The sequence below is a fragment of the Aquarana catesbeiana genome, linkage group LG01 (assembly GCF_042186555.1).
Source record: "Aquarana catesbeiana isolate 2022-GZ linkage group LG01, ASM4218655v1, whole genome shotgun sequence".
Classification (NCBI taxonomy): Eukaryota; Metazoa; Chordata; class Amphibia; order Anura; family Ranidae; genus Aquarana; species Aquarana catesbeiana.
Genome location: NC_133324.1, coordinates 541977141 through 542004840, shown reverse-complemented (window position 1 = coordinate 542004840; position 27700 = coordinate 541977141). Strand labels below are relative to the sequence as shown.

Below are 27700 nucleotides of genomic sequence, written 5' to 3'. Positions count from 1 at the left end.
TTGTGTCTCCGAGTATTGAGCTCTAGAGGTATAGAGATCACGGTAAAAGTTTAGAAAGGCGTTTGTTATATCTTGAGGTATATCACTGATGTGGTCCCTAGAGACCAAAATCCTGGGGATTGAGACAGGGGGGCGGTCAGGTCTGTTGAAATATGCGAGTAGGCGACCCGCTTTGTTACCATGTTCAAACCTCTTCTGAGTGACATAGAGCATGCATTTTTTAGTGAGATCTAGCAAGCGAAGTTCGTATTCCCTGCGACATTGCAGCCATGGAGTTAATGTAGCTGTACCGGGGTTTTTTGCTTAGGTCGCCTCCGCCACTAGTAATGCTTTTTCTAATTCCTCAGTATGTTGTTGGGCATTTTTGCGTAGGATACCAGTGATAGACATGAAGGTTCCCCTTAACACTGCCTTGGAGGCTTCCCAGGCTGTTGTAGGTCCAGTGGAACCCTGGTTTACCCTCCAGTAGTCAGTAATGCCCTTTCCGGCATTCACTCTGTACTACCTCATCCTCCAGCCAGTGAGGGTTCAGTCTACAGACCCGAGGGCTTGCTCTTGGCAGGAGGAGGAGGTCCACAGACATAGGGGCGTGATCAGAGATCCCTCGAGGTAAATACGGGACAGATTGGACAAAAGGGAGTACCTCTGCTGGGGCAAATGCCAAGTCTATGTGAGACATGGTATGGAAGGAGTCAGAGTGACAGGAAAACTGTCGGTCATCTGGATGCTTCCATCGCCATAGTTCAGTGAGGTCATATACCTGGGTCCGGTCAACAAATAAGGGGTAGGATCTGCCCCCTCCCCGCAAGCGGTCCATCGGTAGGTAGGATCAAGTACAGCGTTAAAGTTGCCTATAAACAGTAGGGGATCAGGGGATCTGGACAATAGTAGGAGGGATATGTGGGAAAGGATTTCTGGGGAGAACGGAGGAGGAACGTATACATTCACTAATGTAAAAACTATGGAGAGTATACGAAGGGTAATTATAATGAAACGTCCCGCAGGGTCCATTTTTGCTAGTATAATTTCTGCTGGGAGGGACTTCGCTAGCAAAATTGGAACACCCCAGAAGTAGTTGTGAGAGCTCCTCTGACCCAAAAATGTCACGCAACCATTTATGGAGAAATCTTTCAGGGCGTGAACCTTCTGATCTTTCTGGGAACCCCACAAATCTGAGATTGTTTCTTCGGGAACAATTTTCCAAATCGTCCAATTTAGCTCTAAGGGTCACTAGCTCGTCTGTGGCCGTGCGTACAGTCGCATTCACAGTATCTTCCAGAGAGCTGACATGTGCCTCCTCCTCCCCCGTCCTATCCCTTAGGTTCTGCACGTCTTGCTTCAGCAAGAAGAAATCCATATGAATGCTCTCCATTTGTACAGTGAGAGAAGCCTTGCAGTCTTTTATGGTCAGCATGATTTCTGCCAATGTGGGTTCATCTATGGAGGGGCTGGGGGAGGTGGGGTCCACTGAGCTGGCAGGGGAGTCTAGAGCTGCTAGGTGTGTAGCCTGGATAAGAAAGGCTGCAGGAATAGAGTCACTCACCCCTTGTGCGGATATCTGTGATGAGGATGGAGCTGGCCTCGTGCATGACTGGAGGATCGGCGCCATCTTGCCTTTGGAACCGGGACAGTTGCTCATGCCTGGAACGGGTGCCCGCTGTCTTTTTGAGTAGTTTGGTGCTACTTGTGAGGAGATTGGACCCAGGATGCCTGCAGGATGGATATTTAGAGCCGGAGCTGTGAGTCTAAGCTGCCGTTCTCATGAGCCTCAAGCAAGATAAACGTATTTAGTTCAGATGGTGTCAAGCATGTGTGGCGGCAACCAGGTGAGGAGTGTGTGTGACACAAGTGTGTCGTGCCTGCAGTCAAGCATGGTGGTGGGAGTGTCATGGTCTGGAGCTGCATGAGTGCTACCAGCACTGGGGAGATACAGTTCATTGAGGGAACCATGAATGCCAACATGTACTGTGACATACTGAAGCAGAGCATGACCCCCTCCCTTTGGAGACTGGGCTGCAGGGCAGTATTCCAATATGTTAATGACCCCAAACACACCTCCAAGACGAGCACTGCCTTGCTAAAAAGCTGAGGGTCAAGGTGATGGACTGGCCAACCATGTCTCCAGACCTAAGCCCTATTGAGCCTGTGTCGGGCATAATCAAACGGAAGGTGGAGGAGCGCAAGGTCTCTAACATCCACCAGGTCCGTGATGTCGTCATGGAGGAGTGGAAGAGGACTCCAGTGACAACCTGGGAAGCTCTGGTGAACTCCATGCCCAAGAGGGTTAGGGCAGTGCTGGAAAATAATGGTGGCTACAAAAAATATTGACACATTGGACCCAATTTGGACATTTTAACTTAGGACTGTACTCACTTTTCTTGACAGTGGTTTAGACATTAATGGCTGTGTGTTATTTTGAGGGGACCGCAAATTTACACTGTTAAGCAAGCTGTACACACACTACTTTACATTGTAGCAAAGTGTCATTTCTTCAGTGTTGTCACATAAAAAGATATATGTAAAATATTTACAAAAATGTGAGGGGAATACTAATATATATATATATATATATATATATATATATATATATATATATATATATATTATTACTGTTTTGTAAATACTGTCACCAGAGCAAGTGTAGTGTCTGTATGGTGATATCGTACTGCTGTAATGGTAATTATGCACATTGGTTGGCTGCTCTCATATCACTGCATGTCAGTTTCATCAGCCATTATATCTGATCACAGCCACAGAAGTACAATGTCCCTAATCCCTGCCGCACCAGTCATATTGTCCATGATCACTGCCACACCAGCTATAGTGTCCCTGATCACTGCTACACCAGTTACAGTGTCCCTGATAACCACCACACTGGTCATACAGTGCCTTGCAAAAGTATTCACCCCCTTGGCATTTTTCATGTTTTGTTGCCTCACAACCTGGAATTAACATGGATTGTTTGAGGATTTGCATCATATAATTTGCAGAACATGCCCACAACTTTAAAGATTTTTTTTTTTTTCTTTTTATTGTGAAGCTAACAATAAATAGGACAAAATAACAGAAAAAGTAAATGTGCATAACTATTCGCCCCCTAAAGTCAAAACTTTGTAGAGCCACCTTTTGCGGTTATCACAGCTCCAAGTCGCTTTGGATAAGTCTCTATGAGCTTGCCACATCTTAGAAATGGGATTTTTGCCCATTCCTCCTTGCAAAACTGCTCCAGCTCCTTCAAGTTGGATGGTTTGCGCTTGTAAACAGCAATCTTTAAGTCTGACCACAGACTTTCTATTGGATTGAGGTCTGGGCTTTGACTAGGCCATTCCAACACGTTTACATGTTTCCCCTTAAACCACTCAAGTGTTGCTTTAGCAGTGTGTATGGGGTCATTGTCCTGCTGGAAGGTGAACCTCCCTCCTAGCCTCAAATCACACACAGAGTGGTACAGGTTTTGCTCAAGGATATCCCTGTATTTAGCACCATCCAGCTTTCCCTCAACTCTGACCAGTTTCCTAGTCCCGACTGCTGAAAAACATGGTGTTCTTTGGGTGATGTGATGTGTTGGGTTTGCGCCAGACATAGCGTTTTCTTTGATGGCCAAAAAGTTCAATTTTAGTCTCATCAAGCTAGAGCACCTCCATACATTTTGGGAGTCTCCCACATGCCTTTTCGCAAACTCAACAAGTGCCATTTTGTTTTTTTGCTGAAAGTAATGGCTTTCTTCTGGCCACTCTGCCATAAAGCCCAACTCTATGGAGCGTACGGCTTATTGTCGCCCTATGTACAGATACTCCAGTCTCTGCTGTGGAACTCTGCAGCTCCTCCAGGGTTACCTTTGGTCTCTGTGCTGCCTCTCTGATTAATGCCCTCCTTGCCCGGTCCGTGAGTTTTGACATGCGGCCGTCTCTTGGCAGGTTTGCTGTTGTGCCATGTTCTTTCCGTTTGGTTATGACAGATTTGATGGTGCTCCTAGAGATCATCAAAAATTTGCATTTTTTTTATAACCTAACCTGACTTGTACTTAACAACATTGTCTCTTGTTTGGAGAGTTCCTTGGTCTTCATGGCAGTGTTTGGTTAGTGGTGCCACTTGCTTAGGTGTTGCAGCCTCTGGGGCCTTTCAAAAAGGTGTGTGTATATGTAATGACAGATCATGTGACACTTAGATTGCACACAGGTGGACATCATTTCACTAATTATGTGACTTCTGAAGGTAATTGGTTGCACCAGAGCTTTTTATGGGCTTCATAACAAAGGGGGTGAATACATACGCACATGCCAATTATCAGTTTTTTTTATTTCTGAAAAATAGTTTTATGTATACATTATTCTAATTTTACTTCACCAATTTAGACTATTGTGTTCTGATCCATCACATATGATTCAGATTAAAAAAATTGAACTAAAGGCTGTAATGTAACAAAATAGGTAATAATTCAAGGGGAGTGAATACTTTTGCAAGGCACTGTATTGTCCCCAATCACTTCCACACCAGTCATATTGTCCCTAATCACTGCCACACCTGCTACAGAGTCTCTGATCACTGCCACACCAGTAATAATCTCCCTAATTACTGCCACCCCAGTTACAGTGTCTCTGATCATCGCCACACACATCATATTGTCCCTGATCACCGCCACGCCAGTTACAGTGTCCCTGATCACCTCCACAGCAATCAAACATATATATATATATATATATATATATATATATATATATATATATATATATATATATATATATAATATATATATATATCTTCTGAAAGCAAAGGCCCTGGAGAATGAAATGAATGTTTCAATTTTTTATATCACACAATATTTGCACAACAGTTTATCAAATTCCGATTTTCAGGAAAAACACACTTTTATGAATTTTGGTACACACAAACACAATATAATACCAATTTTTTCGTAAAATAAAATTTCCTGTTTTAAAATTGTGTATGCCCGTGGAGCGGCGACAAACTACGGTACATTAAATTGCTTATATAATTTCAATAACGCAGCGCAATAAAAAATAAGAAAGTGTTGTAAATATAGTCCAAAACAGACACAAACAATGAATGCGTGTGAACTGCAACACACAGCAACCTATGTGTTTACAAAAAATTATATAGAAAATAATTTTCAATCCATATAGTGCACCGATAAACACCTCTCGAAGACAGTGCACCTCCACCACATAGAATCCGTGCTTACCGAAAGGCAAGCTCTAAGGAGCCTGCTGCTAAATACCCAGCCAGTTCCTCTGTCCGGAAGAGTGTTGAATATCCACGGGTATTGATTGGGAAGGATCTTGAACTAAGCACCAAACGACCAGGGAGACTCGAACATTAAACCGCCAAGGGAATAGGTCAAGTGTTGCTCAAAAATGTAAAGAGATTTTACACCAAAGTGTAAAACATACCATATAGGTTTATTAAAGCTAAAAAGTGAACTTACAGAAATGCTGATTAAAACGATCAAGAAAACAGCCGGCCGGCTTGCGAACACCCGTCCACTGAGTTACAGCATGATCACGTCAGCACGTCAACCTCCCTACGCGCGTTTTGTCACAATCTGACGCTATCTCGGTTCCCCGCTATGGTGAGTCTCTTTACATTTTTGGGCAACGCTTGATCTATTGCCTTGGCGGTTTGATGTTCGAGTCTCCCTGGTCGTTTGGTGCTTAGTTCCTTCCCAATCAATACCTGTCGATATACAACACTCTTCCGAACAGAGGCCCTTAGAGCTTGCCTTTTGGTAAGCACGCATTCTATGTGGTGGAGGTGCACTGTCTTCAAGAGGTGTTTATCACAAGAATCTATATTGGTGTGCACTATATGGATTGAAAATTATTTTATATATAATTTTCTGTAAACACATAGGTTGCTGTGTGTTGCAGTTCACACGTATCGATTGTGTGTGTCTTTTGGACTATATTCACAACACTTTCTTCTTTTTTATTTTTTATAGCGCTGCTTTATTGAATTTATGTACATGTGTGTATCTCATGTTTTCAGCAGCTGCTTTATTTATTTATTTTTTTAAATTATTTTCTTTTTGCCATTTAGTGCTGTATTTTCTATTGTTATTAAATTATTTATAGGCTACACTTTAACAGGCTTTACAAGTTTCTAGTTTAGAGTTAAACAGGAGAATTATTGCTCTCACTGTTTGCGTTTGAGCATGGGACACTGTCTTTTTAAAAAAAAAATTCTATCAACATTTTTGCTATCACAAGGGAGGAAAAACATCCCTTATGACAGCATAACATGGGAACCTCCCTATTGTTCATTTGTTTACATGTGGCAATTACTACACATGGATTATAAGATGGTCCGTGTATAAAATTATGTGGTTAACCAACTGACAATTTTTATTGATTTTCAACATTTTCCAACATAGGAAAATAATTAGAAAAAACATATCATTATATACAGCATATATCTGACTTGCTTTCAATGTACATTAAAGCCAGTAATACAACTCGTTCAGTACATACAATGCATATATCCATCGGCAATCTGTGGTATCGTCAAGTTGGTCGGATAATATTCAGAGTTGCTGTGGCACAACAGGGTTCACCCTGTACAAGTGCTTGTGAGCATGTAGAGGAGGTAAAAGGCATAGTGAAAAGATTAGAAAGGGTCAGAAAAGCGAGACAGGGGGAAGAAAACCAGATAGGAGGAAGTAGGAAGGAAAGGGTGGGGGAGGACAGCCAACCGCGCCAAGGGCTCTGCTCCGCCCAGAGCCACCCAACACAATCACTGGCGACCCCCTCGAGGTTAGGGATCCTTGGAATATCAGATAATGGGGTTCTCCAGCATAACCCATGGTTCCCACAGTTTATTGTGTGTATCAAGAGTGTTGTTTAGGGAGGCTGTCAGGTACTCCATCCTTTTAACATCTCTGATTCTAGAGTGCAGTTCGAACAGTGGTGGGGGTTCCCTCCTTTTCCATTTCAGGGCTACCAAGCATCTCGCTGCTGTTAGCACCCGGGCTAAGAGCTTTTTAGACAGTTTGGAAAAGGAGGGGGGTGGAAGGCCCAGAAGAAAAAAGTTTTCAGGTTGAATGGGACCCAAGAGTCAAAGATGGAGTGGAGTAAAGAATGTACCATTCGCCAATAGGGAGTGATTAGGGGGCAGGTCCAATAGGTATGATATAGCGCCCCCGTTTCTTTACTACAGTGCCAGCAGCAGGAATCAGCAGAGGGATAAATGGAGTGGAGCAGGTCTGGGGTTTGGTACCAGTGGAGTAAAATCTTGTATTGATTTTCTTTATAGAGCGTACAAATGGAGCTCTTGGAGGCCTGTGACCATATGAGCTGCCATGTCTTCAAGGGTATATCCTCACCCAGGGCCTGCTCCCACTTGCGCATATAGGCATGTCTAGGTCTTGTTGGTGACATATCCATAGTCAGGAGCTGGTAGGTGCACGAAATCATACCTTTAGGGGAGGAGCCCTCTAGACAAATTTTTTCAAATTCGGTTAAGGGGAAGAATGGAAGGCTGGTTACGAAGGATTGTGCATAATGGCGTATTTGTAGGTAACTAAAAAAAGCCTGACTGGGCAAATCATAGGCTTCTTGCAGGTCCTGAAAGGATTGCACAGTTCTGGTTCTGATATCCACCAAATGACCATAACGAAATAAGGCCTTTTCCATCCAAAAGTGGGACATCTGCAAGGTCAAGCTGTCCGGGCCATTGGGTGTAAATAGGAATGAGGTAACCAGTGAAGCATTGGTAGTGAGCGGATATGTCGATTTAGCGTTCGTAGAAGCGCCATTGGGCCCAGTAACTGTGACCCGCCAAGCGGAGTGTCCGAGCTCCATAACATGGAGTTCGGGTGAATGGGGGCCAACAATAGCTTCTCAATATGTGTCCATCGGTTGTAGGCATGGAAGGTACACCAAGAGGCTACAGGGAGTTGCTAGATAGTACTTGGCTATGTTGGGGAAGGCGAGGCCGTCTTGATTGCGTAGAGCATACAATACTGACCTAGCGATCTGGTGCCTCTTATAATTCCAAAAACAATTTATGAGGTCACCATGAAGCTTCTTAAAGTGCGTGGCTGGGATGGGGACGGGTAGTGTCTCAAAGAGATAAAGAAGTCTAGGTAAAACTGTCATCTTTATGGTCGCAAGGCGGCCAAAGAGAGATGGTCATAAAGATTTCCACTTGGCCAGGGAGTTCCTGATGGAAGTATATAGTTGGGGGAAGTTGGCCTTATAGAGAGTGTCCTATGTGGGTGTAAGGTGGACCCCTAGGTATTTTAAGGAAGAAGTCTTCCATGCGTAGTTGAATGACTGTGAGAGGGCAGACAGAGTTCTTTGAGGGTATATTAAGGGGGAGGGCTTCCGTCTTGTTGAATTGTTAATTTTGTATCCTGAGAGGGCGCTGTATCGATCTAGCTCTACGTGTAGGTTCGGGAGGGAAATGTGGGGTTGCGTAAGGGTAAGCAAAACATCGTGCGCAAATAGGGATATCTTAAAGCCCCTGATGAGGACAAGGATGCCATGTATGCTTGGGTTCTTTCTAATTTGGGCCACTAAGGGCTCAATACATAGGGCGTATAGGAGAGGGGAGAGTGGGCAGCCTTGCCGGCTCCCGTTGGTAATCGAGAATGTGGGAGAGGAGGCGAACTGGGTTTGAACTATGGCTGAGGGGAATGAGTATAGATGGGCAATGGCCCGAAGATATGGACTTTTAATACCGACACGGTGGAATGTTGCAAACAGAAAAGGCCAGCTCAGCATATGAAAGGCTTTTTCCGCATCTAGACTGAGAAGTAGTGCCTCCGACCTATTTCTGTTTGCAACCTCTATAAGATCTATGACTCTCCGGGTATTATCCCCTGCCTGACAGAAGGGTATGAACCCTACTTGATCCTTGTGGATTAGTGATGGCATAAAGTTGTTTAATCTGTTTGCTAGGAGTTTTGTAAAAATTTTTAGGTCGGCATTAAGGAGTGCATTTGGCCTGTAGTTGAAACATAGCATATGGTCCTTTCCCGGTTTGGGGATCAGTGTAAGGTAGGAGGTCTGCTGAGGTGTGATGTGAGGAAGAAGAAGCGGTAGAAAAGTCTTGTAGTAGAGGTATGGTAGGCCATCTGGCCCGGGGGCCTTATTATTTGGTAGAGATTTAATTGTATCGGATATTTCCTCCTCAGAAATAGGGGAGTTAAGGCTAGTTAGGGCAGAAGAGGATAAAGTAGGAAGATCGCAGTCTGCCAGATAGGACTGGATGGCCTGGGATAAGTCAGGCGATGGAGGGTTATGTGGGTCACTTGGGTTATTATATAGAGTCGAGTAGTAGTCATGAAAGAGTTGAGCGATTTTAGAGGGGTGAGATTGGAGGGAGCCGTTTAAGTCCCTAAGGGAAGTGGGTGATGTAGCTGCTGCCCTCTCATGAAGTTGTCTCGCTAAAAGCGTATGCGGTTTATTGGCCTTGTCATAGTAGGTCTGTCACAGCCTAAGCAGTGCCTTCTCAGTCTTACCTAGGTCAATGTCCCTCAGTCCAGCCCTAGTGCTTATAAGTTCCCTAAGGATGGTCAGGGACAGGGAGGAGAGCAAGCGTGCCTCTAATTGTCTGAGTTTGTCTAAGAAGTCAGCAGGCTGCATTGGCGTTACGTTTTAGGGCCATGGACAGTGATATGTAGTGACCTCCTGAAGACTTCTTTATGAGCTTCCCATATGGAAGCGGAGGAGACATTAGGAGAGCTGTTTTCTGTAAAGTACAGTTTCAGGGTCTGCTCCAGTTCCATTTTGGAGGGGTCGTGCTTAAGCAGAAACTCATTCAAGCGCCAGTGGCAGGTTCTAAGGGATCCCGGTGAGAGTGCCAGGGAGAGTTTAATTGGGGCGTGGTCGGACCACGAAATTGCTTGGATGTCTGAGCCTGTACAGGATCGCAGGGTTGGGGCATTGACAAAAAAGTAGTCCAGACGCGAATGAGATTTTTGGGGATGGGAGTAGAAGGTGAATTGTTTAGCGGTTGGATAGGTGGTGCGCCAGGTGTCAAATAAGGCATACCTCCTGGTTAATTTGCGAAAGAGGGTGGATTTCCTATCATTTGCCGAGTGGGGATTTCCACGGCCTACGAAGTGTTTATCTATGCCTGGGGAGTAAGTCAGGTTGAAGGCCTCCAATGATCAGAAATTGGTGGGAAGCTGCAAACAAAGGTTAGTACCCTTCCAGGCATGATGGTTTTTATGAATTATTGTGAACAATAAAATTGTATATTTTCATATAGACTTTTTGTGTAGTGCCTAAAAAGTCCCAAAATCCTGATGGCAGTTGGACCAGAATCTTTGAACATTGTCCAATTTTGGGACAAGGGATGTATGGGCTTCCAATGCTTGATAGGGAAAGTTGGAGGTTTGGGAGATTGAATTAAACACTTTCATTTGAAAGGGTGTGAGAAATTTGTTGTAGGTTTTGTAAAATGTAGGTGTGAACCTGTCAGCTTTAGGGATGGACCTAATTGTGGCCAATAACTGCTTCTGCTTGAAGGGAGGGGAGTTTCAGCTGTATAGTCTGCAATCTGCTGTTCTAATTTCTCTTATAAGTCTAGTTGAGTCTGGGTGGAAAGGTTGTAGAGGTCTAAATAATAGTCACAAATGACTGGAAGATATGGAATTTACATTTCATTTACAGCGTTTTTGACCTGGGTGATAAAGATTTGATAGACTGAAGGTCTGCTGGACTCATAATGCCATTGTGCAAGTGTATCTGTGAATTTCAATGTAGACATAGCGAAGGGGCACATTTATAGGGGAATTTATAGGACCTGGAATTTATATAGGGTTCCTGTTTTGGATTGTTCCTTTTCACTCTGGGTACTTGTTGATCTTAAGTAAAGATCTTGCGCTCGGCTCAAAACAAATGAATATAGGACTGCTGTGATTCTGGTACCCTGAACACTGGGCCAAAAAACGTATACTAGAAAAAGGTGCACTGTCCCTTTTAAATGAAAAAATACATGAAAAAAATATTGAAAATTCTTAAACCAGTAATATCATTTGAATATCGGATGAGTGTAAACAAGCAATAGGTGAACAATTAAGTGAACCCACATTCATAAATCAGTAGTAAATGTGCAAATCACAAATAAGATGAACAAAAAGTCCAAAAAAATGAATAGTTGCAGAAACTATTAATAAAAACAAAGTCCATCAAAGGCAACACTAATGCAATAACAGTCCAAAATGTAGCAAAGGTGAGTAAAGTGCTCTGTGTTGTAAAGAATTTCCGCTCATCAGTGCTCCCCTGCTCATAAGTACTCTTCAAAAAGAGGGGCCTCTTACCAACAGTAAATGATCACACTCTTTCCCCAGGTGTAATGGGTTCACCGACAGCAGACTTCCAAAGGAACACTTTCAAAAGCGGACTATAAGGGCAAATTTTTTTATTATCAACAGACCACTCTCCACGCAGGCATATATAAAATAAGAATAGGGAGAAGTCTCATAGCGTAATACAGTGGTGAAAGATTTGCACTTACATTTCAGTAGTTAAAATCGGCAGTATTTAAAGTAAAACAAGCCAGCCATGGTGTCACCTGATCCACTGGCACGTGATGAAGTCACACGCTGAATCCGCCCAATGTGTTTCCCCACAAATGGCATCATCTGGGATTGGAGATCAGATTCTATGACCTGGAGTTCATGTAGGTTCCCTGTAATGGTTTTGGATTGTTTCTTTTGACTGCTCCTTAGAACAGATTTTAAGGCCTAAAAGAAGTAAGGTGCTTGATCATTGACATGATCTATGTGGAAATTTCAGATGGTATGGGCCTTTTGAAAGAGAGTTGTTATGACACCATGCCTGCTCCCAAGATCATGGTGTCTACATATGAGGTTCCATGCAAGGAGATGGTAGCTTATGAAATATTATTATTTATGATTATTATTATAAATTACGCAGCGCTTCACAATATAAAAGGGAGACAATACAGTTACAATACAATAAAATACAAGACGGTTAAGAGGGCCCTGCTCAGAAGAGCTGACAATCTAATAGGGTGGGGCAGGTGGTACAAAAGGTTTTACCCGCCTAAATGCTGCGTTACTGTGCTGCAACTGCACGTGCTATGGGGCAGTTGCAGCATGACCTTATTTACTTGAATGTGTCCTGTTCGGCCCGACAGGGGGTAAAATTCCTGCCACAGGCACTAAGCAAAGCATTGCGGCCATTGCATATGTACATTCCTGCTCGCTGCCTTCCCAACTAAAGGGGAAGCAGTTTAGGGGCAGTAAAAAGGTAGGTCAAACGTAGGGCTTTACTGTCCATCCAATCACAAGTGTAAATGAGCCCTTACTCACAAGTCCCCTGCTACCTCATACTTGGATTTCCAATATTCTTCAGTGGGAAATATAAGTCTCAGTAAATATTTGTATTTATAATACAGCAAATGTTGCAAGTCACCATGTTGGACCTCTTTTTCGCATCAACTTTTGCAAATTGCGAATTACTAGTCTTATCAAAGATTTACAATGGATTTTTATTGAAGACCCACCATTCTTACATTCACCACATATTCAGTACCCTTCGAAAAGGATCCTAACTTTGCTGTCCATGCACCTACTACATCCATTGCAGAACAAATTATAACTTCCCCTAATATAAAATTGCTGACAAAAGGCAGGCGTGCCCACATTATATTTTGCTACTATTTATAGATATGATACTTAAAATTATGGAATGAAATTATGAAATGTCACTAAAATAAAAATGTTTTATTTCCCTACAGCTTTTAGTCGTGCTCCAATTCCTATGGCAGTTGTTAGAAGGGAACTATCATGTGAGAGCTACCCAATAGAACTTCGTTGTCCAGGAACTGATGTTATCATGATTGAAAGTGCCAATTATGGGAGAACAGATGATAAAATTTGTGACTCAGACCCTGCTCAGATGGAGAATATTCGCTGTTATCTTCCAGATGCCTATAAGATTATGTCCCAGAGGTAAAATTTTAATGTATCACAAATATTTATATTATTATGTGCAGTATCTTGTTGCATTATTACATTATAAGAGTCAAATACATATTTAGAGTGTTAAAAGAATTTTTATCTCACATAAGGTCTTCCCTCTAGTCTAGCTGGAGTTTTGACTGGATCACATCACATTAAGGATTTCTATCACCAAAAAGAAAAAGGATTATTTGCAGGGCCGGATCTAGCCTGTCTGATGTGGAGGCGCAGTAAAATATGTCACTTGGCAGAGGATGTGAGGTCAGCAGGGCAGTGTATAGGAGTCAATATGGCAGTGTACAGGGGGTCAGCAGGACAGAGAATAGGGCCAGCAATTTGTAGGGCAATGTACAGAGGCCATTATTTGTATGGCAGTGTGCATTAGGTTATTAAGGTAGCGTACATGGGTTAGCAGGGCAAAGGACAGGGGAGAGCAGGGCAGAGGATGGGAGGTCAGCAGGGGAGTGTACAAGAATCAGTAAGACAATGTACAGGGGGACAGCAGGGCAGAGGACAGGGGTAAGCCCTACAGAGGACAGGGGTCAGTATGGCAAAAAACAGGGGTCACAAGGGCAGAGGACAGGAATCAGCAGGGAAGAGGAAAAAAGTTTAGCAGGACAGAGGACAGGGGTCTTTGCACAGTGGTCCGAAGGGGCGGTGTACAGTGGTCAAAAGGGCAGTTTACAGTGGTCAAAAGGGCAGTGTACAGGGCTCAGTGGGATGGAGGACTGGGGTCAACAGGATGGAGGACAGGGGTCAGCAGGGCAGTGTACAGGGGTCAGCAGGGCAGGGTACAGGGGGTCGGTAAGGCAGTGTAAAGGGGTCAGCAGGTTAGAAGACAGTAGTCATCAAAGAAGAGGACGAAGTCACTACTGACAGAGCACTCAGTAGAGCTCCTCCTCACACAGCACATAGCTGAGATCATATTCTCTTACTGACACAGCCTCAATTTGCACAGTTTGTATCTGGCTAAGGCAGAGTGCCCTGTGTGCAGTGCGGGCAGAGCAAAGACAAGGTCAACTAGCTTCCAGGGCGAAGATGACAAACTGCACCCCCAACCCCCCGCCCCAATGCGTGAACATCATGTCCCAGCAGAATCGCCCCCCACCCTCCCTGGAGAAAAGAAAAAAACAGCACTAATCAGCATGCTCACCTCCAAAGCATACATTCCTTCTGCAAGCCAATGTTAATTGTTTGTACTCCAATCCTGCCTTCTAGCTCAAATCCCCACTAATACCCCCCCCCCCCCTTACTACAAATCACCCCCAATCCTCCTCCCTAGAACAAATCCACCCAGTCCTGCCTTGTAGCACATATCCCCCTTAAATGACTCTTCCCAGCACAACCCCCCCCACCCCATTCCCCCTCCTCCATAAACCTCTCCAAGCACAAATGATTGTTACCCCCCATTGTGTTCCCAGTACATTCTCCACTCCGAAACGTACAGGCGGAAACTTCAGGAGAAGTGAGAAGGAGAGAGCCTGAAGGACTTTCAGGTGGTGCTGTACTCTCCCCCCTCCTGTGAGAACAGCCCCCCCCAAGGCAGCAGATGACATAGGATTGCTTTTAGATCGGACTGTACACGGTTTGATTACCTGACCCCTATCTCCTCCAAGTACTGCTTATCTCCTAGCAGCAGGAAATGTGAGTAGGGGGCAGTAAACAAACAGTGTACAGTCTGATATGAGAGCAATCCTGTGTCATCTGCTGTATGTAAGAGCACTCTTCTGACAGGTAGGTTGAGAGCATGGCACATCCTGCACCTCCTTCTGGCTCTCTCCTCTCTGTCACTTCTCCTGTTCAGACTTCACTGCGACAGGCTGTTCCCCTTTGTTCTGGGACTCCCGGCCCTGAGTGCGTGATGGGGAAGGAGCTCAGCGGGCCAGGCACAACGTCCATGGGGGAGTCTGCTTAGGGGGGCACAACTGAAATCTGGGGGGGTACAGCCCACTCCAGCACCCCTAGAGATCCAGCCATGAGTAGTTGGGTTTGAAATCATCAGGTTAATGAAAATTTGTAGTGACAGAAAGTATGGCGGTTGCTCTTGCTGAGAATATTACTTTCTGTCATGGTAATACAATACAATTAAATTAGATTAGGAGTATGAAGATTAGGATAAATTACTTCACTTTGACTTTCCTGATCTGCGCGGTTGTTCCACATCAGTTTCTCAAAGTATTGAAGTCAAAAGATGGCTAGGCAGCTAGCATTTCCAGAAACAGCTCAGCAGTGGCAGATTACTTATTTCTGGCAGTACAGGTTTCCTTTAAATTTTATTGCTTTCCCTCTTTTAGAGAGAATGAGCACCTTTGAGGATGCTTGTTTTACCTATACATGCACATGTATTGCCCTCTAATTTCCCTGACTTGAACAACTCAGGCAGCAAGGGAGTATTGTGACTTCAGGATTGGCTCTTCATTATTCCTCTATCAAATCAATATATAGCCCTCAATGTACCAGACTACACCTAGGAACATTCATAGTAAATTCACCCAGTTGTTTGTCAAAGTAAGTTTCAATGGCATACGCTGGCCTTTCCATAGTTACATTCACCCCGTTTGCAATAGAATGAATGCACACCTGACAAATGTAACAGCTTGTGAACAGCTATCAAATTCAGTTGTACATACAATACATGTATAGAATACATTTTCGCCCTGCAGGCAAATCTGCTGGCAGTGACTCTTAATGGTGTGAAAACTGTTTATTAACACCAGGACAGGCACTAGGAAGGTTAACGGTAAATTTTTTGTTGACAAATGCAAACTACCTTTAAAAAAAAAGTATACTGAAGTGAGGGCTTTTGAGGCTGCAATCATCCCAAATAGTATATAGCAAAAAAAGACAACCCTCTGAATACAGGGACTTTATATGTAGCAAGATGTCCAAGAAACCATGTGCTGAAGATTACAAAACTATGGTTTATTCAAACATATAATAAAATATCATGCATGAAATATTAGGGTTGCACTTTTTTAAGGTCAAAGTACAAGTACCGATACTTTTCTTTAAGTACTTGCTGATACCGATTACCGATACTCTTTTTAATGTCATCTGACAGTAGCACTGATGAGGTGTGTCAGTAGTTTTTAATTTTTAAAAATTTTTTTTTTACAATATTTTATTTATTATTTTTTTACAATTTGTATATTTTTGTTATGTTTACAATGCTTTCTTTTTGTTTTTTGTTTTTTTTTTTTTGGGGGGGGGGGGGGGTTGACAGTGTCAGTGTTTTATTCTATTTTTTATTGTTTTTAAAATTTTACAATTCAACCCTGTGTTGGGGGGCTTTGGTGAGATATCAGGGGTCTAATTACACCCCTGACATCTCTCCTTTGAGACAGGGAAAGGGACTGGGGACAGAGATTCCCCAGTCCCTTTATCTGTAGCCTCAGCTGCACTAAAGATGAATGAAGAGAAGACAGAGGCTCCTCTTCATTCATAAACTGAAGCATTGTAAACACAGTTTACTCTGCTCAGTTATGAACGGACAGAGGCAGTGATTACTGACTCTGTGCATTCAGAAAAGGAAGGAGCCAGTAATTGACAGATTTACCAGCTCCTTCCTCCACTCTCCATCCTAACAGATCTGGGGGAGGGGGGACCGGAGGAGGAGTGGAGATGGACACAGGGGGGGAGCAGAGAAGGAGCGGAGGAGGACATGGCAGGGGAGCGGAGGGGGAGCGGAGGAGGACACGGAGGGGGAGCGGAGGAGGACACGGAAGGGGAGCAGAGGAGGACACAGAGGGGGAGCGGATAAGGACACAGAGATGAAGCGGAGGGGGAGCGGAGAAGGACATGGCGGGAGACCTTAGGAGCATAGAGGAGAAAATGGAGGAGGACACAGGGGACAGTCAGGGGATGATCAGTGCGGTGGTGGGGGCCGTTACAATCACCGATCTCCCTGTATAGATTTCAATAAAGCAGCTGAAAGCCACGGGATGGAGAGGAGGAGAAGCGACTGTCAGCTGCTTTATTTAAATCTATACAGGGAGATCGGTGCCCACCACCGCACTGATCATCCCCTGACTGCCCAGGTATCGGATTAGGCATTTGCAAGTACTTGTGCAAATGCTCAGTATCAGTGAAACCCTGTTAAATATACATATTAAGTGGTAACCGGTTACAGACAGAGGTGTTCTAGACCAGCCCTCGAAATTTCCACTCGCCTGCTCGCATGTTGTGAGTGGAAAATGATTGAAGGTGAGTGTGGGCTGCCTCGGAGGGGGAGGGGGGTGAGCGCCGCCATCAGGCGGGGTTGAATGGGAGCCATTATCCCAGCGATCGCCCAGGGGAAGAGAGAGGAAGAGGAGAGCCTGCTGGATCATCACAGAGTGAGGAAAGTGGCTGTAACAGCTTTCATTTGAATTGCCCATTGTTCATGGCGCTCACAGTCACACACAGTCCCGCCTCCTGGCCCGGCTCCTTTGATAGATGTCACATGTCCAGGCATTGGACCAGTGTTCTGTCTATCAAAGTACCCAGGCCAGGAGGTGGGACTGTGTGACTGCGAGCGCCAGGAACACTGGGCAATTCAAATGAAAGCTGTTACAGCGACGTTCCTCGCTCTGTAATGATCCGGCCGGCTCTCCTCTTCCTCTCTCTTCCCCTGCACTGGTGAAGTGCCAAATTGATGGGCACAGGTGAGCCTGCATTGATGGGCACAGGTGAGCCTGCATTGATGGGCACAGGTGAGCCTGCATTGATGGGCACAGGTGAGGCTGCATTGATGGGCACTGGTGAGGCGGCATTAATGGGCACTGGTGAAGCAACATTGATGGGCACAGGTGAAGCAGCATTAATGGGCACATGTGAGGCTGCATTGATGGGCACAGATGAGGTTGCATTGATGAGGACAGGTAAGACTGCATTGATGGGCACTGGTGAAGTGGCATTGATGGGCACAGGTGAGGCTGCAATGATGGACACAGGTGAGTGATGGCACAGGTGAGGCTGCATTGATGGGCACAGGTGAGGCTGCATTGATGGGCACAGGTGAGGCTGCATTGATGGGCACAGGTGAGGCTGCATTGATGAGCACTGGTGAGGCTGCATTGATGGGCACAGGTGGGGCTGCATTGATGGGCACAGGTGGGGCTGCATTGATGGGCACAGGTGAGGCTGCACTGATGAGCACTGGTAAGGCTGCATTGATTGGCACTAGTGAGGCTGCATTGGTTGGAACTGGTGAGGCTGCATTGATGGGCACTGATCAGGCTGCACTGATGGGCACTGGTGAGGCTGCACTGATGGACACTGATAAAGTTGTTGTTTATCATTTATAAACATAAACAAATATTTTGTAATAAAAAAATACCGCGCTGAAGCAAAAAAAATATATATAAAGTGGCAGTAAACAGTGTGACAACACAAGATAACAATAATAATAAAATAAACTGCGCTAAGTATCCTTTAGTGGATATTGATATAAATATGATGTATAGTACAAATATCACTTAGGGTAAGAAAAGACACCACAGATCCTCCAAGTGGTACAACATGCATAGGAATGGTTAATAATCCAAAAGATCACGACCATAAATTGCCCTTACCAGAGCGCAAGATATATTGAGCAGACGGCTTAAACCCAGCCGGGGCCTTTAGGGATAAGGACCGATCAAATCTCTCAGAGTTCAGGCGCAGTCCCCTCAGTTCATCACCAAAAGAGAAACAAAAATGCTTGCCATAGTATAATATTGTTTTGCAACCAAGTTAAGCACACACCTGAAACCAACACCCTATTGTGCATATGGGATAAAGGTGATAACCCACCACCACAGCTGTAGATTGTGCTTACCAAATCTCAGGCTTTAGTATTCATTGAGCTCTATAACACTAGGAGATCGGTGGCTGTGTTAGGAAATCCTCCTCAGGAGATTTACAGCCTATATGGGGGGTCTTCTGAATCGGGAGAGGCTGAACCCGACAGGATGGATGGATAGATAGATGGATGGATGGATGGATGGAAAAGAGAAGAGAAAAAAATAACTAAATAAATAAAAATAAACTTTAAAAGGCGTCCGGAGGCGTCTTTTCCGTCCATCCATCTATCTATCCATCCATCCTGTCGGGTTCAGCCTCTCCCGATTCAGAAGACCCCCCATATAGGCTGTAAATCTCCTGGTTGCAAAACAATATTAGGGGAGGGGACTGCGCCTGAACTCTGACAGATTTGATCGGTCCTTATCCCTAAAGGCCCCGGCTGGGTTTAAGCCGTCTGCTCAATATATCTTGCGCTCTGGTAAGGGCAATTTATGGTCCTGATCTTTTGGATTATTAACCATTCCTATGCATGTTGTACCACTTGGAGGATCTGTGGTGTCTTTTCTTACCCTAAGTGATATTTGGACTATACATCATATTTATATCAATATCCACTAAAGGATACTTAGCGCAGTTTATTTTATTATTATAAACAAATATTTATTTTTGTAACTTAATTCTGCATAAAAGATTTAAGTGTCATTTCATGAGATAATTTGAGGGTGTGTTTAGGGGTGTAATTAGGGGCGGGGCATGGCAGGGGTTGGTTGGGGCAACTGGTGGTGAGTAACCCTTAAGGCCTGGCTAGTAGCTCAGGACTTGAAATTTTGAGCCCTGTTCTAAACAGTATACTGGAACCTATTGCCCATATAACATCTGATGACAACTGATGCATTGTGAGGCAAAGTTTCTTCTTTAGGGGTACAAACAGGCATGTGCAAATATAGTTTTCTATCATAGAGTATCCAATAGGTACAGACAGTTGCCAAGCATAAAACCAAATCTGTATGAGAATGCTGCTGTCAAGTGGGTGCCACTGTATGGGACGTAGCCACTGAAGTCACCAAGACACAAGCCCGATATATATGAAAAAGTGTTGACAATATTCTTTACTCAAAATAAATTAGGGATGAGAAGGACTCACTCAGAACAGCTGTATCACAAGTAAACTGCACCGTCGTTCTCCATATCCTGGTCCTAGAAAGTAGCGTAATGTGTAGTAAAGTGGCCCCAATACAGGATGTTATCACAGAGAGTTTTGGTGGCCGCCTTAGTCCTGCAATGGAGGTGCACAGGAACTGGGAATGATGCGGTCGTCGAACTGGATGAGATATCACAGCCTGACGGAAGAGCTCAGATGGAGTTCTGCTGAGAGGGATACTGCCGGGAGGTCCTACTGTAGCTGGCTTTTAGGATATTAGAAGATATTTAGAAAGCCAGTTGTCTTAATAACATGTTTTAGGCCAGTCCCCTTCCTCAGGTCATATAGGGGGACCAGGAGCTGAAATCACCAGCAGGCCCGCCCCCAACATTTAACCCATTGTCTACTCACAACTATTTTATAACACAGAAATACAAAATAATAATAATATAGTAAAAAAATGCCTGATAAATCTTCCAACATTTAAAATCACAGAATATATGTCCTGAACAAATAAAAAAGCTAAAAATCTCATAAATAAATAACCAGAAAAAAAACTGAAAAAACCTACGGAGTTGTGTCTGTACTAAAAATAATTATTACATAATAGTGTCAGGTCACCTGAGGCCAGATGACAGATGCACCCCATTGGGGTCAGGAGTGCACCGCTGAGGTACTGGACCCTACGGCTGACTGCTGCGGATGGAGCTCTGGGTGGTTCAGGAAAGCAGGTACTCTGGAGCACCAACACGGATCACACTGGGAGCTAGAGCATGAGATTTCCCAGGGCGCGGAATCTAAGAGCCAGCGGGTGTTTACCAGGGCCCCTGATGTTGGGGATGGACTTCGCTGCAGTCTGGATCCAGGTCGCGGCCCCCAGGGTCTCCCAGCTCACGCTCATGGTAGACTTCTGGAGGATAGAAAGGAAGCATACCGGGACAACAAGGATAGTCAAGAGATAAGCCAAAAGGTCAGGGCAACAAGCAGATAGGGATAGTCAAAGAACACGCCAAAGGTCTGGATATGAAGCAGACAAGGACAGTCAAGAACAAGACAAGGTCAGTAAACCGGATCAGACGGAGGACACACAGCAATGAGCACACGCAAGCAAAACACACAATATTGATCAGCAAGGCTTGGCTTTCAGTGCACAGGTTAATATAGTGTTCCTAATTAGAGGCTGGGGTGGAGCCATGCTTGAGGTAAGATTACTTAAGCATACAGGTGAACAGCGACTGTCCTCTAAGCTGAACACAACAGAAAGGTGAGCAAACAGACATGAACACTACTGCAGAGTCATGACAAACGGTATGTATTTCTAGATCCTCGTTTAACCCATTGGGGGATAAGTTACCCAATTTATATATCTAGAAGGTCTCTATTTTGCACAATAGTGCAAATCTTTCATTATCAGTAATGCCGTGTACACACGATCGCACATTCCGACAACAAAATCCATGTTTTTTTTTCCGACGGATGTTGGCTCAAACTTGTCTTGCATACACACGGTCACACAAATCTTGTCGGAAATTCCGAACGTCAAGAATGCGGTGATGTACAACACGTACGACGAGCCGAGACAAATGAAGCCAGTTGTGGCTCTTCTGCTTGATTCCGAGCATGCATGGAACTTTGTGCATCGAAATTGTGTACACACGATCGGAATTTACGACAACGGATTTTGTTGTTGGAAAATTTGAGATCCAGATCTCAAATTTTGTTTGGCGGAAATTCTGACGGAAAATGTCCGATGGAGCCTACACAAGGTCAGAATTTCCGACAACAAGCTCCCATTGAACATTTCCCATTGGAAAATCCAACTGTGTGTACGTGGCATAAGAGTGCCCTATGGTATACGTACTTTCGCTAATACAGTGAGAGCCCTGATGTCCCTATTATGATGGGAGGCAATACTTTTTCCCCCACAGAAAGTCAAGCTTTTGTGTGCTTTAGAAAAAAATCAAGATATTACAATAAAACAAGCTGACAAGGGGGGTAGTCTAGTAATCCAAGACAGAAAGAATTATTTAAATGAATCCCTTAGATTACTGTTGGATCCTGACCCTTACATTACCTTAAGAGAAGACCCTCTTCCAATGTTTCAACAATCTCTTAAGACATTGGTTGATGATGGTGTGGTTAACAAGAAAGAAAAGCAATTTATGTTGCCCCTTAGTGTAGCACCTTGTATTTCTACCAACTGCCAAAGATACACAAATCGGTAGAAAATCCCCTGGGTACCTTATTCCCTTAGAAATACTTAGAAATACATACTATAATGTAGTAATTCTTTTTAGCAAAGACACAACGTATTTATTTATATATGACTTTTTTTTTTTTTGTTTGTTCAGGACATATATTCTGTAATTTTAAATGTTGGGGGATTTGTCAGACATTTTTTACTATTATTAAATATATCATTATTATTTTGTATTGTTTTCTGTTATAAAATTGTTTTGAGTACACAAAGGGTTAAATGTTGTGGGCGGGTCTGCTGGTGATTCCATCCCCTGGTCCCCCTATATAAACCTTTATGCTGGTATTAGTGTCATATGACCTGAGGAAGGGTCGTGCCCCAAAACATGTTAACTGGCTTTCTAAACATCCTCTTATATCCACCAAGCCAGCTATAGTGGGACCTCCTGCCTATATCCATCCCCACCGAGCTCCATCTGAGTTCTTCTGCCAGTCTGTGAATTAAAATTTGGTCGGACGACTGCTTCACTTCCAGTTCCTGTGCATCTCCATTGCAGGACTTCAGCGGCCACTGAAACTCTGTGATAACATCCTGTATTAGGGCCACTTTACTAAACATTAGCCTGCTTTTTAGAACCAGGACATGCAGAACAGCAGTTTACTGGTGATTTACTGGTGATATTTAGTATCATTATATATTTTGTCACCTAATTGTACTAATCAATAAACTTGTGGAGTTTAATCATTCCTTCTGAACTGCCTGATCATCCTCTATGCTAAAGCTACTACATTATAAGAACTGTGGAACACTTCGCAATGCGGGGGCTACTTTTTTGGGTTTATATGCTAGTGTTAGAAATCCTAACTATGACACAGACATCGAAAAACCAGCTGATCCATATAACCTACAACCACTTTAGAAGGCCTGTACTTTCAACACACACAAGGTGAGGTACTATCTCCAAAGGTGACTGGCCAGAGAGTTAGAGTCCATCCCAAATCCATACCTCTATAAATGAAGTAGCCTGAAATGAACAGTGTAATTCTTCTGGAGCTTATTTGAAAACAAGGTAGTGTAACATTTGGGGTTCCAGAAGAACAGCCATGTATTTGTTGTGCACTGGTGCGCAGTGATGTTGTAACAGGAAAGGGGCCATCCCCAAACTGTTCCCACAAAGTTGGAAACATGAAATTGTCCAAAATGCCTTGGTATGCAGACATCTTTCCCTTCACTGGAACCAATGGGCCAAGCCCAACCCCTAAAAAACATCCCCACACCATAATCCCCCTCCGCCAAATGATTTGGACCAGTGCACAAAGCATAGCCATAAACACATGGATGAGCAAGTTTAGGGTGGAAGAACTTGACTGGCCTGCACAGTCCTGACCTAAACCCGATAGAACACCTTTGGGATGAATTAGAGTGGAGACTGCGAGCCAAGCCTTCTCATCCAACATCAGTGCCTGACCTAACAAATGTGCTTCTGGAAGAATGGTCCAACATTCCCATAAACGCACTCCTAAACCTTGTGGAAAGCCTTCCCAGAAGAGTTGAAGCTGTTATAGCTGTAAAGGGTGAGCCAACTCAATATTGAACCCTACAGGCTAAGACTGGGATGCCATTAAAGTTCATATGTGTGTAAAGGCAGGCTTCCCAATACTTTTGACAATATAGTGTAGATTGGACTACAGGGGAGATTAGGTCCTGGTCCCAGACCTGCCTCCAGAACTGCATTAAAACTGCTGACCAGTTGCCCATTTGTATTGTGGCCAGTACCAATCATGTGCCTTTATTATAGTCCTATTTGGATCTTGATCAAGATAATTTTTCCAAATGTTACTCCAGTTTGCATAACCATTTTCCTTTATAGTTACATAGTTAGGTTGAAAAAAAGACACGAGTCTATCTAGTTCAATCTACAAAAGGGAAAAAGAAAAACATATATATATCATACAATCCCATATACACAATCCTATACCGACAGTTGATCCAGAGGAGGGAAAAAAACCCCAGCAAAGCATGATCTAATTTGCTCCAGCAGGGGAAAAAATTCCTTCCTGATTCCCAGAGAGGCAATTGGATATTCCCTGGATCAACTTTACCTATAAATGTTGGTATCCAGTTATAATATGTACATTTAGGAAAGAATCCAGTCCTTTTTAACCACTTAAGGTTGTTTGTTGTTTACAAGTTAAAAACTGTTTTTTTTTTTGCTAGAAAATTACTTAGAACCCCCAAACATTATCCATTTTTGTTTTCTAACACCCTAGAGAATAAAATGGCGGTTGTTGCAATACTTTCTGTCACACTGTATTTGCGTAGCGGTCTTACAAGCGCACTCTTTTTGGAAAAAATACACTTTTTTAAATTAAAAAATAAGACATAATGTCACGCCGAGTAAATTGATACCCAACATGTCATGCTTCAAAATTGTGGAACGGCGACAAACTTTTACCCTTAAAAATCTCCATAGGCAACGTTTAAAAAATTCTACAGGTTGCAAATTTTGAGTTACAGAGGAGGTCCAGAGCTACAATTATTGCTCTCATTCTACCGATTGCGGCAATACCTCACATGCATGGTTTGAACACCGTTTTCATATGCGGGCACTACTCACATATGCGTTCGCTTCTGCACGCGAACTCGTCGGGATGGGGCGCGTTTAACATTTTGTTCTTTTCTTATTTATTTTACCTTTTTATTTTTAATTTTTATTCTGTTTTTTTTTTTTTAAATTGTCACTTTTATTCCTATTACAAGGAATGTAAACATCCCCTGTAATAGAAAAAAAGCATGACAGGACCTCTTAAATATGAGATCTGGGGTCAAAAAGACCTCAGATCTCATATTTACACTAAAATGCAATAAAAAAAAAAAAATTGTCATTTAAAAAAAAAATGGCCCTTTAAGAGCTGTGGGCGGAAGTGACGTTTTGACTTCGCTTCCGCCTTGCATTGTTATGGAGACGGGTGGGGGCCATCTTCCCCTCACTCATCTCCATACCTAACAGGAGACAGTACGCGATCGCCTCCGCCGTTGCCAATGGCTCCAGTAAGCGGCAGAGGGCACTGGAGCGTGGTGGGAGGGTAAAAGTAATCTTGCGGTGAATCTGACGCAGAGACCACTTTTATCTTGTAGCGGACCGCCTGCTGAAGAAGAAGATACCGGGGTTATGGCAGCTAGCTGCTGCCATAACAACGATATCCTCCTTCAAACAGCCGATGTAAAACTGCGGCGGGCGGTCCATAAGTGGTTAAAGCAATGTACTGAGCTGGCCAGAACCAGCTCTTGAGGGAGTCTATTCTACATTTTCATAGCTCTTACTGTGAAGAAACCTTTAGGTATTTGGAGATTAAATCTCTTTTCCTCCAGATGTAAATGGTGCCCCCTTGTCCTCTGTGATGACCTTAAAGCAGAGTTCCCCCCAGAAATGGAACTTCCACTGATCCGGTACCTTCCCCCCTCCGGTGTCACATGTGGCACCTTCTTTCAAGGGAGAGGGGGGAGCAGATACCTGTCTAATACAGATATTTGCTCCCACTTCCGGCGAAAGAGCGCCCCAGAATCCGCGGTGAACTACGACATGTCCGGCCCCTCCTCCGTCAATCCCGGTGTCTTCTGGAAGACACACAAGTCCCAGAAGACAGCAGGGACCATTCAGAACCCGCAGCGTGACTCACGCATGCGCAGTAGGAAACAGGCTGTGAGGCCACAAGGCATCACTTCCTGATTCCCTTACTGTAGATGCCAGCGCCTCCACCCGGAGCCAAAGGACGGGTCGGCTTCGGGGGAGGACATCGCGGGCAAACTGGACAGGTAAGTTTCCTTATTTTAAATGTCGGCAGCTGCAGTATTTGTAGCTGCTGACTTTTAATTTTTTTTTTTGCAGGCGGAACTCCGCTTTAGGCTAGGTTCACACTGCTGCGAATGCCATTGCGAATTTGAGCCGTTGCGATCGCTCAAATTCGCAAGTCATTTAAATTACATAGATTAACATTAGTGCCGTTCACATCAATGCGTTGCGAATATAACCTGCGTGAAAAAAAGGTCCTGTGCGAGTTTGATCCGTGTGCGATGCGAATTCAGCTCCATAGACTGCAAAATTTGCAGTAGAATCGCAAGAACACATATAGAATATGTGCTCTTGCGATTCTACTGCAAATTTTGCAGTCTATGGAGCTGAATTCGCATCGCACACGGATCAAACTCGCACAGGACCTTTTTTTCACGCAGGTTATATTCGCAACGCATTGATGTGAACGGCACTAATGTTAATCTATGTAATTTAAATGACTTGCGAATTTGAGCGATCGCAATGGAATTCGCAGCAGTGTGAACCTAGCCTGAATGTGAATAACTCAACACCAAGTTCACTACAGTATATGGAACACTTATGTATTTATACATGTTGATCATATCCTCCCTTAATCTCCCAGTTGTACTCCCCCTGGTATGTATGATGCATGCATATTCTTAGCCCCCAAGTTCAGACCTTTACATTGATCAACATTGAACCTCATCTGCCACATAGTTACTCAACTAAACAGTGCATTGAGTTCAGCTTGTAAGTTGGAGACATCTTGTAAGGACGTTTAATCAACTGCATAGCTTGGTATCATCTGCAAACACTGAAATGGTACTTTTAATTCCAGACCCTATATCATTTATAAATATATTAAAAGTAAGGGTTCCAACACTGAACCTTGGGGTACACCACTAATAATCTTAGACCATTCAGAGTATGAATCGTTAACCACTCTAAATGCGGTCTTTTAGCAAGATATATATCCATTTACAAACTGATTTTTCCAGACCTAAATGGTTGTAAACCTCTGATTGTGACTTTTACCTATAGGTAAGCTTACATATAGGTAGTGAAAATATCTCCTAAACGTGCACCGTTTAGGAGATATTTGCTGTTTACTGCGCTGATGATATAATCAGGGCATGCGCCGTAAAGAAACGGCCCTCCGTGCCGTTTCTTCACTCGCAAGTGCCATGACTGACGGCTCCCCCATGCATGCGCAGGAGTGACGTCATGCGGCTCCGGCCAGTTACAGAGTCCACGGCCCCCGGAAGGAAGAGGGGTGAAGATGGATGTGGCCACCAGCAGGGACAGCGCAGGCTTCGTTTGCAGGTAAGTGCTACATAATGGGCTAGTATGCGACGCATACTAGCCCATTATGCTTTTACTTTGCAGGGGAACAAAGAGGAAGTAAAACCCATCAGGGTTTACTTCCTCTTTAACCTTACACATCAGCCGTGTATGGGGAACTGTGTCAAATGCTTTAGCAAAATCCAAGTATACCACATCCACAGCCACCCCTCTGTCCAAGGTTTTACTTACCTCCTCATAAAAAGAAATCAGATTTATCTGACAACTTCTGTCTTTCATGAATCCATGCTGCTTGTTGCTTAAAATACTTTTTTCCAGCAAAAATGTGGTCTTTTTAAATATAGGCACCATACTGGCCTTATGCCAATCCAGTGGTACTATACCAGTCATTAAAGAGTCCCTAAAAATTAGAAGCAATGACTTTGAAATCACAGAGCTCAATTCTTTTAGGATCCGTGGGTGTATGCCATGCTTGTGCAATGTGCTTTATCCTCATTTATTCTGTCTAAATATTTCTGGACCATATCA

At 43.8% G+C, this 27700-nt stretch overlaps 1 protein-coding gene across 13 annotated transcripts in view; it reads left to right on the top strand.

Moving 5' to 3' along the window:
- ADGRL3 (adhesion G protein-coupled receptor L3) overlaps positions 1 to 27700 on the top strand; it is a 1522275-nt gene that overhangs the window by 306296 nt on the left and 1188279 nt on the right. For all 13 annotated transcript variants that reach the window (XM_073595048.1, XM_073595046.1, XM_073595028.1 and 10 more), the window contains exon 3: positions 12733 to 12946. In XM_073595048.1, coding sequence (XP_073451149.1) covers positions 12733 to 12946 — 214 coding nt within the window. The remainder of the gene's footprint in view (positions 1 to 12732; positions 12947 to 27700) is intronic.